The 20188-nt window shown below is 37.4% G+C and overlaps 2 protein-coding genes across 5 annotated transcripts in view; one reads left to right on the forward strand and one right to left on the reverse strand.

Moving 5' to 3' along the window:
• Positions 1 to 20188, forward strand: part of mcph1 (microcephalin 1) — a 58562-nt gene that overhangs the window by 25659 nt on the left and 12715 nt on the right. The window lies entirely within an intron of this gene.
• On the reverse strand, positions 342 to 19277 carry angpt2a (angiopoietin 2a). Its single transcript, XM_015363240.2, has 9 exons — positions 18356 to 19277; positions 10386 to 10541; positions 8855 to 8976; positions 7603 to 7835; positions 7164 to 7291; positions 5087 to 5188; positions 4532 to 4698; positions 3008 to 3138; positions 342 to 1934 (listed from the first exon to the last, which is right to left on the reverse strand). Exons 1-9 carry the CDS (start codon positions 18629 to 18631, stop codon positions 1774 to 1776), a joined length of 1476 nt encoding a protein of 491 aa, XP_015218726.1. The 5' UTR covers positions 18632 to 19277; the 3' UTR covers positions 342 to 1773.

Below are 20188 nucleotides of genomic sequence, written 5' to 3' on the forward strand. Positions count from 1 at the left end.
AATAAATGAATGAGGACAGGAATAAAAAGCACCCATTTTCTGATGTGGAACCCACTAATGATCACCTTTACTGTAATTATGGTAGTCGGAACAGAATCCAGCATTGAGCAGGGCATTCACTTAGAAAGCAGACTGTAGGAATGCTCTTTGTTGCTTAATTTGGTACAGGATTCATACGTCAATAAAAGCAGGACTCTCAGCTTTACAAATCCGTTATTGAGAGCGAGCTTTTGTGCGACTTCCTGCAGAAAAAGAGGATGATGAGCAGCCAGCGGGTTCCTGTTTTTTGCATTTAACAGCAGGCAATGTGCTGAATGTCATTCAGTGTTTCACTCCCAGGACACTTTTCAAAGCAATTTATTTCTTTCATGTTTAGCAGTGTGGGATCATGCATGGACACAGCATAAGATACTAATTGGAGTCCACATGAAGCTTTTCTGTTAGTGAGAGACGCATGAGAAAGAATGGTTAAGGTTTCATAGTATATTTTTCAAATCCCTTAAAACAGTGCATCTTTCATTATTGACATTTCAATATAAATGTTTATTTACATAATTCCATACTGCTTGTAAATGATCAGCCAAAAACATTGTAAATATCGCTGTTACTTGTTTCTGTTGTTTTGTGCGTGTTACATTGCAATGGGAATATGTTATACTATGTATAATATATATTCATAAATATCAAAATAGGTATTTATTACTATCGTTTGTTGGGATCGTTTGAATGAAGATGCAGTTTAAGATATTCTAGTTAAATACTGTTAATTTACTGGTTATATATTAGAATAGTCAGACATTTCTTGATCCCACTGTACTAATCTTCCCAATATAATGGTGATAGCTTTCTTTTAAAAAAAATGTCCATTAAAATTAAAGGTAGCACTTCAATACATACAAAAATAATTGATGTAAAGAATCCGGAAACAAGCTCACCGTCATCACCCGTCCCGTTATTCTGCTATGAAATGCCAAGCAGAACTGGAAATGAGCTATTCTGATACAATGGTGTCTGTAAGAAGCACTGAAGTCTCCCACGTTACTACTTTGCAAATGTGAAAATTTGTTTACAAGCAACTCTTGCATGGTGAGGTGAAAGGTGCATCGATCAACAAGGATTTTATTTTAAACAATAGAATATGAACTCGGTCTGCAGTTAATAACTTGTGCTTGACATCCCATCCAGAACAACACTTTGCAGTATTTAACTATTTTCCTGTAATTAAGTAATAACAAACAGCAAGGACTTTTTTTTCTAAAAGATGTTTCTATCTGGTTTTCAACACCATAGCAGGGCCACAAGCCTCTCTCACAGCTGATCACTTCTGTTACAGTATCTAATAACTGGGTTAAAGTTAGGCAGTGAAAACTCTTTGACAGTTTCCCAAACTTTAGTTATCAAGTTGTTAGAAAATATATATATATATGTATGTTAAAGAGTCTCTCACAGTTCCAGTTATCTATAAATAAAAAAGAGATTTATAGTTGAACCCATTGTAGTCCTTTGGCTGAGTTGGATTCCAAAGTATGTACAGCCATAGTCCAGAGTTCAATGTTTGTGAGGGAAACGTTGAAAATGTTTCCATCTTCTGGGTGTACATAACATCTTCCTTAAGCAAAGCAAACATTTTGTGGATACAACTGAAAAATGTAAACTGTTTAAATATGACGATCTGAAAAAATGTTTAGAAGTAAAAAATGCTGCAGTCATATCTTGACAGGGGGAAAAAGTATTTACATCAAGCTGTATCAAATGTCAGTAGTGGAACAACCATTAAAAATGTGCTGGTCTGATCATCATTGTGGTGGATTTCAGTGAATAGCCTGAGCCTTTCCAGTAGTACCATTTGATTCCGTTAAACTTATTTGTGTTCTGTCCCAGATGATAATATATTCCATTCAAATTTGAAGGGCCACACGCATCGAACCACCAGCCTAAGGAGAAAAGAAAATAAAGGATTTGTTGAGAAGTGGTGGCAGAAAACCAATTTTAAGTATTACAAGTGAACTTTTGTGTAGTGTATACAAGAAGTGAGTATGTGTCATAAACTCAGGGAGAAGCACGCTTTCACTTGCTTCTTGCAGACAAATGTTTGTTTAGAGCAGGAGAACCAAAGCACTCTTGCCCAGTTATCAGTTTTCTAATGATACATTTTACTGTTCGTTTGCTCAGTTGGTCTGACTCCTCTGCAGCTGTAGTCTCTGAGGTTTTTCAGTTTAAATTCAAGAGGCAGAAATGTCTAATTCATGATAAGTGATATATATATATACGCAAGGTGAGGCAAGCTGTTTTTGTTGGCTCACACTCAGCACTCAGCACTCAGCCTCTAATAATTCATCAAAGTCCATTTCAAAAGATATTAGCAATACTGTCACATTGAAGGAACTGTTTTCCCCAGAAATGCTTGAGTACTTTTTTTACTGTAGCAAAAAATGAAGGCCCTCCCATATTGTCTCAATCATTGTTATCAAAATATGCTGTTGGTAATCCCTGTTAATTCCCATTGTGTGGGTTTTTTTTCTGGAATAACCCTTCAGTGGGTTAAATTCCAAACTGTTGACCCTACTTAGCTCAGCTGCGGACGTGTGGGGCTCTCCTGCTGGAAAGAGGACTGAGAGCAGGTTGTAATGTAGAATATTTTCAATGAGGCTCGTTTGAAGGAGGACCCCTGCTAGTTTAGCAAAACTCTGTCGTTCCCAGACTATTAATGTCAGGCTTTGGAAAGCCTGAAATTCCCAAAAGAGGGGATCAGTGATTAACTCGAAGCTAATTTTGCTCAAGAGTCCTGACCCAACTGCAAAAAATGTTATATTCTTTTCAACTGCTGCAGATTCTGGGGGGGTTGCCAAGTGTGGAAACGCAACATTCGGAGTTAACTGTTCAGTGAGTACAGTAACTCCGCATGAAACAGAATTTGCATCTTGTCTTCAAAACAAGCTGCAGATATTGACAGCGGCAGGCTGGGGGAGGGGAGAGCAGCACGATGAGGTAATGAAACCGCTCATACCTCCTGTCGTTAGTTGTGAACATTTGCAAATGCATTTGTCATTGTCTGCATCCTTTGTACTGAAATCACTTCCTGGCTGACCAAGGCTACTGATTTTGCCTGCTGTTCCACTGTAGCCTTTAAGGTGTATCCTGTATTATTGAAAAGAGAAAAAAACAATGTGAGGCGGAAATCCACTGTTTCAAATGCTGCAGAAATTGATGCAAAATTGTCAAAACGCTTAAGGCTTGCTCACATGTTTACATCACATATCATCAAAAACTTTTACAATACAAGTTTCACAGTGTCAATAAAGAACTGCACAGAGAAAAACTTGTTTTACTGACAGCATTTAATGAAATCGAATCGGAAAGAAGACTCGATTAAGCAGCTTTGTCTCCATGCGCTCGTTCCCAGTGAGGATTTTTCAGCTTCAATGAGGTCAGCGGGTTTTTTTTGTTTGTTTTTGGTGATTTTAGCTCCACGAATTTTTTTTGTTCTGGTCATTCTTGTGTACTTTGGAAGATTAAAGCACTTTGTCCACACAAGCCATTGACTGCTAGGTGAGGCATGAAAGCTGCTCATTGCTTATGAAGGTTGTCTTCTGTTTTGTAAACTTTAGTCTGTGATGTACTTTAAAGGAGGTGATTAGGTAAAGATATCATCTTAACCGATATTCATCATCTCTATCCATGATACAGCTTAAACACAGGCAAAAGAAGAGGGAAGTAATTTTGAATAATTGTTTTAAATTACACTTTCAATGTCACCACAAGTTAATTATTTAAAGCCCAGTACAATCAAGAGTGTGCACAAATGTAATATATCCATTTTTTTTAAAGTTGGCAAATCCTTAGGTCATAATATCTGTAGGTTTTCATTAAAAATAGTGTATAATAAATAAAGAACATACATAGCATATTTTCCAATACATGGCCCTGATATTTTTTAAGACCTTCACTTAGTCATAGAAGGGACAACAATTCTATGTGTTCTTTTTTCTGTGTTAAAGATCCTAAACATTTCCAGATGGCAAAATATTTGTTTTGGATCCTTGACAACTGTGTACCACATTTAGATTGATATTAGTTTTCATAGTCAACATAAAAGGTTGCGTACTAGTTTTTAAAAATTGTACCAACATGAAGTCCAAGTCAGATGATCAATCACTTTAACATTTCCAAAGACGTATAGGCACAGATGAGGTTTAGGTCTGAAGCTTAATCATTTAAATCTAGCATTGAAGGTATACAGGTAATGATCTTAATGAGTTCAATCTACTCTTGAAGTCATGTGAGTAATGGTACATAGAACTTTGGGTTTCTCGTGCTTCTTGTTTTAAAGTTTGACCTTTAGCAAAACCTGTTTTTTTTTCCTTTATTGCTTTTTATTAAAATGTGTGAGAAATTGGGAATGCTGCAGCATCTGTTTTTATTTTTCAGACAGCAGCAATAAATACAGTACTTGCACTACTGTCAACCATGGATAAACCCGAGAGAGAGAATTTGCACAAGCATAAGAGAGCAGAAGAATTTCGGTGCTGACCTGTAGTTCTGGGCCTCGGGGCTGAGATAGAATTGGTCATACTGTGAATATCCCTCATTCCCTTCCCAGTCCTTTAGCTGAATCCTGAGGATGTAGGGCTGTTGATTGGTGAGTCGCGACACAAACTCGTTTCCCAGCCAGTGCTCCCCAGTAAGGTCTCCAAACCCCTAATTAAAACAAAGATCTCCTATTAACGGACTTCATTATCAGTACAATATCAAGTTTTCATATTATAATTCAGTAAGTAAGGAATTCGTTTGTGTGGTGTTATTTAATGACAAGAACGTTCATTATGTGTTTGATGAGTGTTTACCATAACATAAACTAGGGTAAAGCAATTTTTTTCTTATTTTGCATGACCCCAGGACTCTTCATTTTGGAGTGCAAAGCCCTAAGGGCTGGTCCACTTGGCCATCTCATATCGTATGAAATCTCTGTCAAACTACTGACAGCTGAACAGAGATTTGGCACATAACAGCAGGACATTTCAGGGATCAGTTGTAGTACATGTCCGCACTTGGGAATCTATGTACTGTACGTATAATCGTGCGTTACCAGTTTGTACTCTTTCCATGTGCGGTGAAAATCAATGCGGCCATCAACACGACGCTGGAATACGGTCCAGCCTCCTCCGCTGGATTCCATATCACAGTATGCCTGAAGGAGACAAGAGTTTACAGAAACATAAACCCAATACAGCACTTTTTTAAAAATAATGTAATTACAGCAATGCAATAGGCTGTGCATTCCTGATTTGCTTTTATTGTAACGTTATAATAGATTTTTTTTCTACTTTGATTTTTTTCAAGTTTTTTTTTTCTTAAGCTAAAAGCAATTAATTACTTCTGAAAGGTATCCAAGGAGATGGGTTTCTGGGCTGAAGCATGTAAGAAAATGACCCCAGGGTGTGAAAAACTAATTTATTCCCTCTAAGATGGTTTGAAACCCTTTACCTTTATGTTGGCAGAAATTTGCTGAGAATGCAAAATTAATTTGTCACTCCTGTTTGATAATCTGGAATAGGAGCTAATTTTGCTTATAGAGGAGTGAACATAATGGTCATACAAGTTGTTCAGCTTGGGTGGTGACTGCATGTTGGAAAATAGCTAGCAGGTGCCACAGGTGCAGCTCTCTTAACTTTACTAGTGTGTCTCAGACCGGGGGCTCACTGTCAGAGCATTTTGTGGTGTTACGTAGAGCTGTAATATTGTCACCTGGAAGCCTTTAAACCAGCCAAATGAAAGGGTCTCTGATTACAGTAGAGGTCTGTATGTTTTGTGCAAAACATGGCCTTTGCAAACTGATTTCCTAAGTACAGAATGTTGTTTTTGTCATTTGCAAAATGAGGTTACTGTTAAAAAATGTGTTTTTATTGTCTTTATTGAGAGGATTTATCAAGTTGGATTTTAACGAAAAATTGCCAGAGAAAACCAGTCATTCTTTTTAATAAGGACTCCTCAATTTCTCCAAGATGTTAATGGCTAAAAGCTCAGGTTCCAGTAATTATGGGCATCCCCCAGCAAGGTGTCAAGTTTACAGCAGCACACATCCTCCTACACAATTTGACAGACAGGCGGACAAGTAGCCGAGGTTCATGGGAAAGAGCAGCGCGTCTATTATATTTTAAATTCCTTACCCCTAAGTAATAACAAACATAAATCAAGAAATTGCTGAGAAAGCATCTTTTTTTCCTCTTTAACAAATACTTGGTTTAAAAATTAGAATTAAAGATTAACAGTTACTATTTCACTGCCCTTAGTTTTTAACTGATTTTTATCAGCTCACTTAATTGATACCAGATAATACAGGACAGGCTGCATTTTAAGGGCAGTTTCATTATAAAGCGCTGACTGCATTTGATTACTTGCTTTAAGATGTACAGAAAGTTAGTCTGTGTGTTTTGATTATAATAGATCTACAACTGCATTTTTACTGGCTTTACCCTGTTTTGTCTTTGAAATCACAGAGTTCCTGATGTTCTTTTTAGATATTTTTTTCTTAAGTGTTTAAGAATGAAATAATAATTCTTGCATTAGAGGACAAAATTAATGTTTTTATTAATAACCTTTGTGGCATGCCTATCATTGCAGTTTGATTTAGGGTAACATGATATGAACTAATCTAAACCTCCTTTCATGAGAGTAAGATGTGCTGTTTAGAAAGAATGCTTTATCTGAAAACTGTAATTCTGATTCAGGAGGCAAGTCAGCCTCAGTAACAGAGTAAGAACATTTAACAGGCCTCATCATTAATTAGGCCTCATTTCTCATATCTTATTTCTAGAATCCAGGCTCCGTAAGTGCCATAATTATTCAATAGGTTTAATGGGGAAGCTGCTATAGGTGTATGACTGGAAATGTTTCAGCTGTGCCAAAAAGCAGACACAGGTTGTTTTTCTTTTTTCTACTTCTCTGCGTGAAATTAATCTTTACATAATTACTAAATACCTTAAACATGAGTATTTTTCCCATAACTGGTCTTACTGACCTCAGTGTGTTCAGCCATTTCTTTCAACATCTTTAACCTAGTTAGATTATCACTAGTGAAGGATCACTAGAGGACATGCGTCCCCAGTTTTAACGTAGAACAGAATGGCAGTACTATTGGAGAGAAATGTCAAAGCCTACAGTACCTTTACAGACTCGGTGGTGTTGGGGAGAGTCAGTGAATAGACACCGCTGTTCGTCTTTCCAGACCTGAAGACAGCAGCGCAGTCTTTATAGAGAGGTTGAACCTCTGGCACGGCAGCAATCTTTTTGACTGTAAAGGAGAAATATGCTGTTAACGGTCGTTTCCTGTCCACTACTGCTATTGTTTTGAATTCCATTAAAAGTATTATAGTACCTTATAAATCCCATGGTTCTCATAATAATAAATCAAGTCTTGATATATGTAAAAGAAGAAGGAACCTCAATATACAGCATTGCTCTGCTGTCTGTGGGGATGTTTTTAGGAATTTCTACTTGGGTTTCAACTTTCAAACAGCTGTCCGACATGCTTCCGAGTCGTTTGTGAGCCGGGAATACAAAGCCAGAACAGGACTGAGGGAGTGGCACTGGACAGGCTCTTACTGCGTGGGGCCGCCATGGTGGAGACGAGGCTGTTCACGGTCTCCATCAGCTCCTGCTGCTGCCTCTGCAGGGCCGTGTTGTTGGAGGTGGCCGCCAGCAGCTGCTGCTCCAGGTCCCGTATGAGCGCGCCCTGCCGCTGCACCAGCTGCTGGAGCAGCTCCTTCTCCTCCTGCAGGGACGCCAGCTCGGCCCCGCGCTTGCCCTCCATCTCCTCCACCTTCTTCTCCAGGGCGCTAGGACAGGGAGAGCGGGCCGTAAGAACGAGGGGCCTGGCCCCTCCTCTCTGGGCATTCATGGATTTCAAACAAGCTGAGCGCTCCTGTCAGCCCCTTGCTAAACTCGCTCAGAAGCTCTCTGCAGTCGGATTTGGAAAACATTAGAAAAGAAAATATTTTTAAAGGGGGGGGGCACTGCAGCTCCTCATAGAAAAGGAAAAAAAGCTTTCCCCCATTTTGACCTTAAAGCTTGCGTTCTGCAACTGGAAGACTTTGATTTATTCCCCGTAGATTTAAACTATTCAGCCTCCCACCTTCTTCTGAAATCCGGACTCAGTGTCATGAATGTCTTTAAAGACAGATCTCCAGAGGTGAAAGAAAAGTTCCATCAGGGAAACCGCATTTAATTTTAAAATAAAATCTCTCAGCAGACGTTCACAGTTTTTTCTTAGGAGCTTGACTTTGTCTGCCAGGACCCCTTTGATCTTGCCACCATGATGCGTGTTGAGCAAGTGCTTTTCTTTTCAAGAATGCAAAGTAAAGGAAAAGTTGGAGGCATAGCCTGTTTTGTTGTACTATTAACACATTTTCCTAAAAAACAACTTTGTGAAAGGATAGAATTACACACTGAGCTACAGTACACACAGGAGCTTTGATACTAGCAGAGGGAAATATGGTAATTAAACTGATAAAATGACTCCAGCTTATATGGGCATTAAATGATTCTGGCATGAATAGAGTCATTTAGTCAAAATGGAAGGGAAATGGGAAGCTACTACTGAGATGAGACTCTTAGCTTAAAACTTTGACAGAAATAAAGTCAATGTGCACTCTCCACTATTTATTACGCTCGCATATACTGTATAATATACCATATCAGAAGGTTGATTTAACCTTAAATATAGTACTTTCTTGTATCTTCTTTGTTAAAAGTTAATAGTAGAAAACTTCTTGTAAAAAATAAAAACAGGCTAGATTCTTGAAAATGTGAAATTCCGACCTTTCGCCTCAGGCTTGGTGGCTTTGAATATGCCTACCTGTTTTTCTCGTGCAGGCTGCTGATTTCGTTCGTCTGGACTAGAATCTGATTCTCCAGTTTGCTTGTGGAGAGGGAGTTTTCAAGGAGCTGACGTTCAAGTCTTGTCGTCTGATTTATAACCTAAAGAGAAGAAGAGAACAAGTTGTGCTGTTTTTATTTTCAAAAAAACTTTTCAGTTTAGATTTCTCTTGTTCTAGAACAAGATCAAAAGCATTTTGTTTCGATCTTTATTTTTTCCAATGTCGTCATTTGTTATTTCAAAATTTGAAAATAATGTAATATTTCAATTGTGGATTTAGTTTGATTAAACAAAACATCCTTAATCACAAATTAAATTACTCTGAGGCTCAATTTATGTAATACCTTCTGACATCTGCCTATTTTTCCCTTCATACTGACAGTTTCGGAAACACTCGTACAGTCACCAGGCACTGTAGTCCTTCTGGATCTGCTGGAGCTCTTGGAAGGAAAAGGCAGTGCAAGTGCCTGGCAGAGCTCTCTAGTTTGATTTACATCAAGAAAGCAGTGAGGAAAGGTTCCAAATATTATTGCCCGTCAGAGAGCTGTAATTCAGTCATTCTCCTTATGTTATCAATTAAGCCTTGAGCTGGCTTTCACGATCTGAGAAATGTGGTGTCATGTGAAAATTTCAGTGCAGCATCACTAACATTGACCAAGAATAGGGATACGGTTGTACTTTACAGTAAGTCTTGGGATATTTTTTAATCATTTTATATATATAGAGAATAGTTTGTTCTGAAACCAACAGTCGTTAGGTTAATATGTACTGAACCTATGAGTATCCAGAATTGGTGGTTTACTTGCTATGTCAGCTATTTTAATTACAAAACCATAGTGAATTAGAAGTATTAAATTCCGAGTGTCACTTTTTATACAGGGTAAAAGTTTTGTTGTAATTTCATGTTAAGAAAAAAACAGCTTGTCGGCAAAGAAAATTAAAACAGATTCTTAGTGTGGAGTCGTCTTAAGAAAACAGTGCTCCTCTGCACCATCATTTAGATTTATTGTTCATTGGAAACATTTTGTTTTTATATTAGTTTTAAGTTGAGATATAGATACTGTACTTCAAGGAGAGTAAGACTTGGATGTGTTTCAAGGCCATTCTACTAAGCTGGATAAAGTGCAAATGAAATAGGATGGTGAGGTGAAAACATCACAGACACAGTTGCATATAAAAGAATAAAAAATAAAAGCTCAGGATATGAGAGATAATCGGGCTTCACAGAGCTCTGAAACAGGTGAGGTAATGTGTCCTTAAATTACTTTTCTCAGTTCCTGGTTTGAGAAACGTTTCTGCATTTCAGTCCAAGGATACTTCTTGATAGTATTTCTGAACAAAAACTGAAAAGATAGGAACGTGGCCCAAAGGACTGAGCGAGTCTGCATTTAAGGCATTGGAAACGGTTAAAAAGTGCATCTGAAGTTCTTCATTGCATCTGAATAAACACGTAGCTTGAGAAGGTTCTGTGTGAAAAGAAGACATCACGTACGGTCTCCATCCCTCTTACCTGGGCCTCCACGCTGGTTAGCTTGCGGGTCTGCTCTGCCGTCTGGCTCAACAGGTGTGTTCCAATTTCAATCATGGTGGCTGTGTGGTTGTGCACTGCGTTCTGCTGAATTTGGACCATCTCGTGCTTCATGTTTTCTTGAATATAATTTTCAAGCTGCAGCAAATCAACATAAAAATCATATAATGAATTTGGGGAAACAGTTAAATCATACAGTGCCTGGGGAATTAGGTTAAGATGCCTGAAATACAGCTGGAAAACTTGAATTTTGCTGTTGATAGCTTTCAGGATGGTGTGCTGCCTGTCATTGCTCTTTTATTGCGCTTTATTGTTCTGTTATGAAATCTGGGACTACATTAAGTGTCTTCTTGTCCCAGAAGGAGCTGGTATTGTATTTATAGACCATCAAGTGCAATTCTACAGATGGGCTTCCAGCTCTCAGAGGGGATGCTAAAAGTTTGAAACCCTAAAAATACCGCCTGTGCTCCATCAAATCTATGTCAAGTTCAAATGTAGAGTGAAAAATTTCACCAGCATGTGTTATTGAATAAGAAAAATTAATTCCCTAAAGCTTTAAGTAAATGTATGAATAACCGAAGAAGGTAAAACACTAGACACTTAAGGTCTTGAATTCTCCCCCATAATACTGGTATTTAATGAAAGAACACTTTTCCAGACGTCTGTGTCTGTTTGGAAGAGACTTGTCAAAGTGGTTGGCTCCTAAGATTCGTCTGAAGCCTCCCAAAGTTTCCAGAACTAGTCCAGTTAAAAAAAAGATGCAAGGATATGTCTTTTAATATTGTAACTGTGTTGAATCTTAACATTTCTATTTCTTATTTAAAAATAGATACAATAGAAATTATTTCTTTGATTAAATACTATTTTATATCTTGTGTAAATCTAATGCAAACTGTAGAATTTTACATTTAGTATATTTTTTAAATACTAGTGGTGCAGTGGTGGGCATTGCTGCCAGGTGGCCCTGTGGCCCTGGGTTCAATTCTGCACCTGGGGTGCTGTCTGTGAGGAGTTTGTATGTTAGGAGGACAACTTATAAATTGTTCCAGACTGCAACATGTCCTTTTATGTCAAGAAAACTAATCTAAGTCTATAATAGTATTAAATACAGGATATTTGGAAACAAGATCTCGTGCTAGAAGGTCATAGCCCTGAAAAGAGCCAGAGGGGGTTATACTTGTCATATTCAATAAGGGCCTAAGCTATTTAAAACACATTCTTTTGGCAGGAAATTAAATTCCTGAATAAAACTGTTCAAATTGATGTGTTCGTATGCATGTTATTTTTAATTATAAATCATGTAAATGTGAACACAGGTGGTTGAGGAATTCTCAGAAGATTACCTTTATTTCATCTTACTAATACGGTGGTTAGCCATAAGTATGTTAGCTATTTTTATTTATTTTTCCAAAGTTTAAATGTAAAGGAAGTATGTATGCTCCAGGCCTTTCTCGCATATCATGTCATTTCACCCAGATTTACCTTGTATTAGCAGATCCACTGGGTTTCTTGTATTACCCAGTAAATAGGAAGGTGTTGTATGTGTGCTGTTCACTATAACGCATGAATAAATTGTGGGTTCATCTCAACGTTGTAATGAACGGAAAAAAATGACATTACAAAAGCAAAAGTAATGCACTTCTGTATTTTATCCAGATTTATATTCAGAAGAAAGAACAGTCTCTGTTGACATTTTAAAGGAATGCACTTGGAAAGTTTGTTCTACTAAGAGAAGCATTCATGAATTTTCTTTCGGTATAGATTTTTTTTTTATTCTGATGGCATTAAATTTTCCCTCAAAGTATTCAAATACTTTCATGAAAGTTATTTAATCAAATTTCTATTTTTTAAATTAAAAAGAGAACCCAAATTCAGTGCTGTATAAGTGGACAGGGATGGTGATGATACTTCTCAGTATAATATCTGATGAAAGATCTGTTTCCCCAAGAAAGGCACATTCTAAGAAAATCTAGTCTAATTGTACCTGCAATTCAAAGAAAACCCTTAACTTATAGGAAATATATATTTACAATCTGTTTTTAGGAAAGGTGGTGCCAAAACCAACATTCAACTTCTGTTTTTAATTTCCTCTGTACTTAGAAAGTTTTGAGCCAATCACTGAAACATGACTAATTGATTTAGTATTGTCAACAGGGTTGTAGAAGTGGTATTATGAAATCGCTGTCAATTTCAGGAATACTTATGAGAGGCTTTTTTGGTACATTTAGTACATGCAGTGAAGTGCTAAAAAGAATCTTCTAGAATGGATGTTATGCAACATTACACAGAATATTAGGTTAGAATGTTTCATGTGCAGAAGTGTGTTCTATAACCAAACTAAACTTTAAATGGGCTTTATCTTCAATCTTCAATCGTCTGGGATATTATGGAAGCTTTAGTGCAAGCACACGGCACGACACAGTTGTATTTCACTCTGCCCAATGCGGAATTTCTCATGAGAGATAGGCGACGGGAGAATTAGCCTGTCACAGTCCATGCTGCTTGAAAATTAAGTTTACATTTTGTTGCCTCTGAAGATTGAAACAGGAAGTCCCAACTGGCTTCTGTTGTTTGTCAGGAAAAAAGAAAAAAAAAAACATTCAGTGCTGATGAGAATGTTTGAGAAGGCTGTGACATTAGTCCTTACATACAGTACTCTACTCAATATGATCCCTTAGCTAAGCTTTTCTGCATTCCTTATCTGTATTCCTACTCCTTTTAGATCATCCACCAATAAGGGAGAGGTATAACTGCTGTCTGAATTTTATCCTGAAAACAGCTGCCTCTGTCCAAGGCAAATTGTGTAGCAAAATACATCCTGATTGTGGTTTCTGTAGATCGTGTGCGGAGAGAGGCTGCAGTGTGTATCAGATTATCAAGGCCTGAGTGTGTTGTGCTTTTCATCCAGGGTTAAACAATGCCAATTGGACCAAAAGACTAACAAACAGGATGAGGCTGATGAGTGACATGTTGCATCCTTTATGTGAAAAATTTTTAATGCTGTCGATTTAAAGGGGAAATACAGCACAGACGTGTTTTAAGTACAGTATGCCTTTTAATATCGGGAAGGTATAGCTATGATTTAGTTTTGTAGAAAAATATCAAATTCACTACCTGCAAATCTGACAGAAGTTGTAATTAGGCTTATTGTTGTTGTTGTTGTTTGCCTTGCCTTAGATGTTTTGTTTTCTTAGTTCTGAAGACACGTGGGGGATGGAAGATTTGTATTGGGATCTGTGAGCAGGACATTCCTGTGAGTGCTAATGTTCTAATTAGTTGTTTACAGACTCCACATTTCAGAGGCTGTTTCTTAAAATGCCTTGTTTATCGTCCAGATTCTCTGAAAAGAATGCAGCCAGACTGACATTTCAGTTAACTGGCACATTAATGAATTGCTACAGCAGTTTTGCACTAGTGTCACCTAGAGGGTTTAAGTAATCTCAGGGTCAGCAAATCAGTTGTTTTTTGGAGTACAGTTTGTCAATGGGTGGCAATAATTTTCTCTGCACTGTTACAGTATTGAAATGGCCCATTTAAAATTACAGCCTTTGTCCTGTTCACTCAGATAATGAGGGTGGTAATATGCCAGAGAGCTGACAAGTGGATGCCTCTTTCTTTGAACCAAACAGCATTAGTAAATACATCATGGTTCAAAGACATCATTATAAATCACAGTTAATGTCACAAATCGTTATTTCTAACACAGCCATTTTTTCTCCATGAAACAGATGTTTTCAGCCTAAGAAAATAGCCCCCTCATTACAAGTAATGCAGAGTTTTTCCTTTTTGTTTAAAATATGCCCTGCCATTTTTATTAATTAATATGAATAGTTGTATTATAGTTTTTGTCTTAGAAAGGAAATAAAGAATGTTAGTTGAAAAGGGTCATATCGATAAAAGGTTTAATCCCACAGTGGCAGTTGGCATGTTTTAGTTGTAGCATAGATACAGTGAAGTATTGAGGACTACCAGACCTTATAGTTGGGCCATTGTGTAGAGAGAAGCAAGGGTTTAGACTTGATTGTCTGAAGAACTTTTCTCCTTTTTGTTTTTATAACTTTTTAGCAATGCCATCAGTGACTCAAAATGAAGAAGCATGATTGTGAGATCGAAAGTAAACGGTATGAAGGTGTTAAAGTAATTGCTGAATAGCAACTGTAGACTTGTAAAACTTTTTGCTAGTAAAGTAGGTGTTAAGATTTTTTGGTGAAGGTGTGATTCATGTCAAAGCAAATCAATGCAACTAAAAGTTGTATCCAGTTTGGTGGAATTATTTCATGTCTGAATTCTACAATATTTGTGTTGTCACACTAAGTTATGATAGAACCAGCATGAAGCACACAGCATAAATAAATTACTGCTGAATGTGCATTGAATTCTAGATTAGTTCTGACTAACATAAATATAGCCTTAAAGGCTAAGTCATATAGAATATGTAATATCAATATTTGTCTTTGAAATAATCTGATAGATGCACTTAAAATATAGTGGATGTAACCGAAGCTACGGGTGTATTTCCTGGACAGTGATTAATTACATTTCAGTTATTCTCTTCAGTCACCCTTGTTTAAAGTGAATTCAGCTTCAGAGCTGTAGGTCGTGAAGCAATAAAGGCTTAATTTACTGAACAGAGGACCATTATTACTGGTCCAAAGAAGCAATATAGTTGACTTTCTCTCAGCATTTTATTCCCAGAAAACCATAAAGCATGAACGACTCGCAACAAAAGCCGTATAGGAGACATTTCAATGCATTCGCTTTTATTTGTAAATTATTTTAAAGATAATAAATGTTCCTTGTTAGTTCTTCTAAAATGTTCAGTTCTTGTGTGATTAACAAAATCCCAAGAGCAAGGGAAAAATATTTACAAGATTTTCCTTTTCTGAGTTATATTTCATGTTGTACAGAGGAAAAGACCTCAGTATGTTCCATTTTTTAAGTCTCAAGAGTAATCTCATGAACTGAACCTAGTGGTGTATTCTATTTTTTTTCTGATATAGGATGTAGAATGTTCTTTTGTACTTGTTTTTTTATGATAAAGAAGAAAACAAAAAGAACAGTACCTTTTGCAATTTTGTAAAATAAAGAATTGGAAGTTTCTAGAACCCCAGAGGGAGTGAGTGTCATAATGAACTTGCAGACCTGAGAAGCTGTTATTGATATTATTAATAATGCTGTATTACAGTCAACCGCATGTGCTGGGATAGACGGTCATTTCCAGTGTTGGTTGTGAAGTTGATGCTCTAAGCTTAGGACAAGGTGTGACCAGCTAAACGATATGGGTTCTGCCTGTAAACTGAGGATTAGTTTGGGTTTCAGCAATACTCCAGCAATTGTCAGTCTGGATGTGGTTGTTCAGACAGATCCCCTTTGCCTGGGTTCATTGAAGAAAAAGATTTGGCTGTAGAACACCCCATCACACCACTTGTGACAATGTTCTGTATTATAGATCATGGTGACTCAAAACATTCCCACATATAAGGAGGAAAACACTAAATAAAAAAACTACTGTCTATTACTTGTTTGATTGAAGATAAAGTCCTTTGCTGTCCTGTTTTCTACTTACAGATCTTCTGACATCGTCTTTGATGTGACATAAATCTAAATGACATTCCAATAGCTTTCCGGTTGTGTATTATAAAAAGCTTGAGCCACAAGCTAATATAGATGCACTTTGTTCTCTTGCAATGTGAAACACCAGCAGGGTGAATGAGTTAAATCTGTATTAAAGGAATTTCTTCTCAACAGAAATGTTTGCAGATTGTGTCCAGATCCGAATTTTAAAAAGTGGAAGTTGTCTGATCTTTATAAAGATTTATAATCCTCATGACTCTTTTGTGTAGCTCTAGTCATCAATCTAATGCTTAGAAAAAAAAGGTTGCCCTGCATCCACATTATTCTTTGACAATTCAGAACTGAAAGATGCCTTCACACATTTCTCCTTCAAATACCTGTATGGAGACTTTGTTCCTCAATGGCACTCCTCAAGCACTTGTAGGGTGTCTGTATCCTTAAAGCTCAAATGTATCTTTGTTCACTATACATTCTTATTCATTCAGATTTAACACTTAGATGTTGCCCTATTGCCCACCAGCCAAGACATCTTTAAAGGTTCCCTTTAAATAAAGGAATAATGAGCTAGTTCATTCAGAACTACTACAAATATGTCTGTCACTGTTTTGAGCAAGTCGTGTGAGACCAGACCATGGAAATCAAACCTTTTTTCTGTATTGTTTTATAGAAATGTTTTCCCATATTAATGATTCACTGGTTCTAGTTTAATGTAAGTTTAAAGGATTAATAAAGGCATTGTCAGAACTTCTAAAACCGGTGAAAGAAAACCATCTCAGCTCAGTACAGTGTTGGACAGTTCAGAAATCTTAAGACTTTCAGGAACTCTTAAATCACACGCTCCCAAAGATTTGAAGCGTATTGAGGCCAGTTTCCCCTAAGATTAGTAATGAGTAATGAGGTCTTTAGTTTATCCTTAAGACAGATTCTAAAGAGTCAAAATCAAGCATGACATCCTTTGAGAATGATCTGAAATAGATTACATGCCAGCCGATAACAGAAATGACAGGATTTTTCTGCTGCTTGGAATGAGCTGTGCTTGATTTTCTACTTGTGCCATGGGTCAAGTAAAAGAAACAGTCATAACGATCCAGAAGAACAATGCCTTTTTCAGTTTTCTTTTTCACAGCCTAGATGTTACAGATAGGATAGGAGCAGGTGGGAAGCAGGCATTAAACTAATCTTTTCACTCTTCAATCATTGTGTCATGGTCATGGCCAAAAAATGTGTTGCTTCAAAACTGCACATTAAGATGATCAAAGTGACATTATCAAAGTACCCGTAACTTTACTCAAATGCACAAGATGGTTTGTACTTTTTTAACCATTGCATTGCAATTGTATATAGAATTAGAGAGATCTGTGATGTTTCTGTGTCTACACAAACAAAAATTAAATAAAAATTACTTATTTTATGTATTTTAATAACTGCTGTTTTATGATCAATTAAGAATCAATTAGTTGATCTTGTCGTCTATATTTTTTTTCTTTTGCACTGAAACACTGCAGTAACAGTAAACTAAAACTTTTTTCTCCTTAACCTCTCTCATACAAATAATAGAAACATACAAACTTCCACAACATGACAATTTTCTATTTCTTTGCAAACTAAACAGTTCCATATACATATAATACCAGTGTGGCTCTGTTACTGATTTTTTAAAGTTAAAAAGTTATGAAAATTGTTGCTCGGAAACCTCTAAAATGTCAGTATTCAGAATTTACACTTGTAGGTTCAGCTGCTCTACAAATACAGGGGTCGTTCAGGGTAGTTTTTATTTCTCTGGATCTTAACAGCATCTGTTTTTTCATTTTTGTTATAGACATTCCTTTGTGTTTTCATTTTATAAATGAAATACTGCTCTGACGTGGACAGATGAGTGAGCTTTTTATCTGTAAGAACCTGAAATAGTTTGCTTGCTGTTTAGGCTCTGAATCAGCAGGTTTCAAAATGCTGTCTAAGTTTATTATAGTCAGCCATGGGAGGATGACTTTAAGGCTAAAAATTAATTCCTAGAGGAGCAGAAAACAGACTAAACATGGGACAGAAATTCTGTGTCTTGTCTAAAATACTGAACAGAATTTTAAAACTCCACATACTTTCTTGGGTAACTATGGTTTTATAAAACATTTCTTTAAAAGACAAATCAATAGAAAATCCATTCAGATGGTTATATGCTATAAACTTGTCCTGAAAAAAGAAAAACGCATGCTCAAGTGCAGTACACCTCAAAACCCAGAGGAATATATTAAATCTGTATCTCCCAGAAACTGCTACTGATGTATACCAACTGTCTGCTCCACACCTGCTTTTCTGTATTTCTTTCATGCTACACTTGTGCAAAGGAAACATGTAGTGGTTTGCAGGTAACCCTGCCTTACCCTCAAGAGCCACTGTGTATTGTTTTCCATGGTGTTCTCAAGCTGCTCCAGCCTCTGCACTGACTCATATTCTGCTGGCTCATCTTTTTGCAGTGAGTTGCCTGTGTAGGTGTTAGCCGAGGTCCTGCAGTTGTCCTGTTCAGGTAGCAGAAATGTGTAGCTGCACGGGCCGTTCTGAATCTGGTATTGTTTCTTGCCCGTGCTGTCTGCGTCTTTCTTGTACCCTGTCCCCAGTGCAAGAGTGTAACTCAAAAGCAACAAACAGGTATTCCACATTTTTTTTTTTGAATTTCTGGGTTGAAATTTACCACAGAACAAGACAAGTCACTAAATATTGACTTTTTTAATGCGGCGCTTCTTTCACTTCAAGTTTAAAGTCCTTCAGTTAAATATTACACAGATCTTCCTTCTGAAGCCAGCCTTTTGTACTTGTTTCCCGTAGTCAGTGTCTTTCTACTCACACAAGAACAGAAAAAAACCCTCCTTGTTCTGGCAGAAATTTCTTGCTCTCTGATTAAAAGTTGCCTGCTGCTGTTGCTTTTAGCAACCCCTGGTATCTTGATTCAACTGCAATTTCTTATATGATTAGCTGAGAGGAGATGGAATTGTGTGTAGCTCTAACCCCTCCCACAGCCTGTCACTTCTCATTCTAAAGGAGGAGGTCACCAGCCAGACAACAGATATGTCAGAGTAGTGTCGTCTCCCTCATGCTGCGAAGAACAGACCAGTCGTTTGGGAGTAAATAGACCAATTAGAGGCTTCCCATTGCAACCCCTGAATGCCAGTTCTGCTGGAGATTGAATCCTAGACATAAGGAAGAAAAAACTAACAAGCATTTTCCTGGGGACTGGTATCCAGAGTACATCCTGGTTGTGTCTGCATACTTCCAGCACACCCTGCAATCGCAGATATCTGTGCATCTCTTGCCGTGAACTGTGAGCGGGAAGCTTTTTTTCACTTAACCACAAAAGCAGAGGCATTTGTTTAAGTGGGGGGGTCTCTGAGCTGTCACTCACTCTATTCAGAGTTCTACAGCTGAATTCTTCGGTCGCATTAGCTCCGATTTCCTGCTTTTTCAGTGCCGGTCTGTGGTGGCTGTTTCTGGAATTTGTTATAGAAAATAGTCTGTTTACAGAAGGAGAGAGTAGCCAGCTAAGGAATCAGAAGGCATTAAAAAAGCTTGCCTCCTTGCCTTATGTCGTTTTACTTGATGCCAAGCCTCTCAATAGCCTAAAATAACCGTTTCTAATCCGTTCACATGGACCTCTGTGGTCATAGTAAGTTTGCCCCTCTCCTCTGGGATAGCTGCTTTTTTAACATCAGACACTAATTATTTACATTTAGGGATTTGTATGGGCTTCCTGTGGAGATTGATTTCTCAATCAGGGAATTCTACAGATTTTCTCGGATTGCAAGGGGAGAAGCAAGCAGCTGACGATGGACCTAAAAGAAATCCAGTCAGCATGTAGAAAACATGACCTGCTTGCAGTTCTAGTGTAGGGAAAAGTCTGCAGTGTTCCTGGTGAAGGAGCGTGCTGTGTATGTCTGGTCTCGTGTATTAAAATGTAGGGCAATTTGCTGGCAGATAATGTTGTTTTCTCTACTTCCCACCTTATATTTTGGAGGATGTTCCTCAGGTCAAGGCCTTGTCCCCTACATCCTGTAGAGTTGCCATTCAGTGCTGCTTGGTTTGCTGTCAAAATCTGTTTACAAATTACGGTTAGAAGCACATCAATATATTACTAGCACACATAAACAGCCTTTTTTATTCATTACCCATTTACCTTAACAATGGAGATTATTCCATTTATGTTAATGATCATTTAAATTCCA

Source organism: Lepisosteus oculatus, chromosome 17 (genome assembly GCF_040954835.1).
Source record: "Lepisosteus oculatus isolate fLepOcu1 chromosome 17, fLepOcu1.hap2, whole genome shotgun sequence".
Classification (NCBI taxonomy): Eukaryota; Metazoa; Chordata; class Actinopteri; order Semionotiformes; family Lepisosteidae; genus Lepisosteus; species Lepisosteus oculatus.

Excerpts from the sequence above, each read along its gene's own strand:
- angpt2a (XM_015363240.2), bottom strand. The coding sequence starts at position 18,631 with ATGTGGAATACCTGTTTGTTGCTTTTGAGTTACACTCTTGCACTGGGG. Across the intron at positions 8,977-10,385 it reads TAACCAGCGTGGAGGCCCAG|GTTATAAATCAGACGACAAG; the intron begins GTAAGAGGGATG and ends TCTTCTCTTTAG. Across the intron at positions 7,836-8,854 it reads AGCCTGCACGAGAAAAACAG|CGCCCTGGAGAAGAAGGTGG; the intron begins GTAGGCATATTC and ends TCCCTGTCCTAG.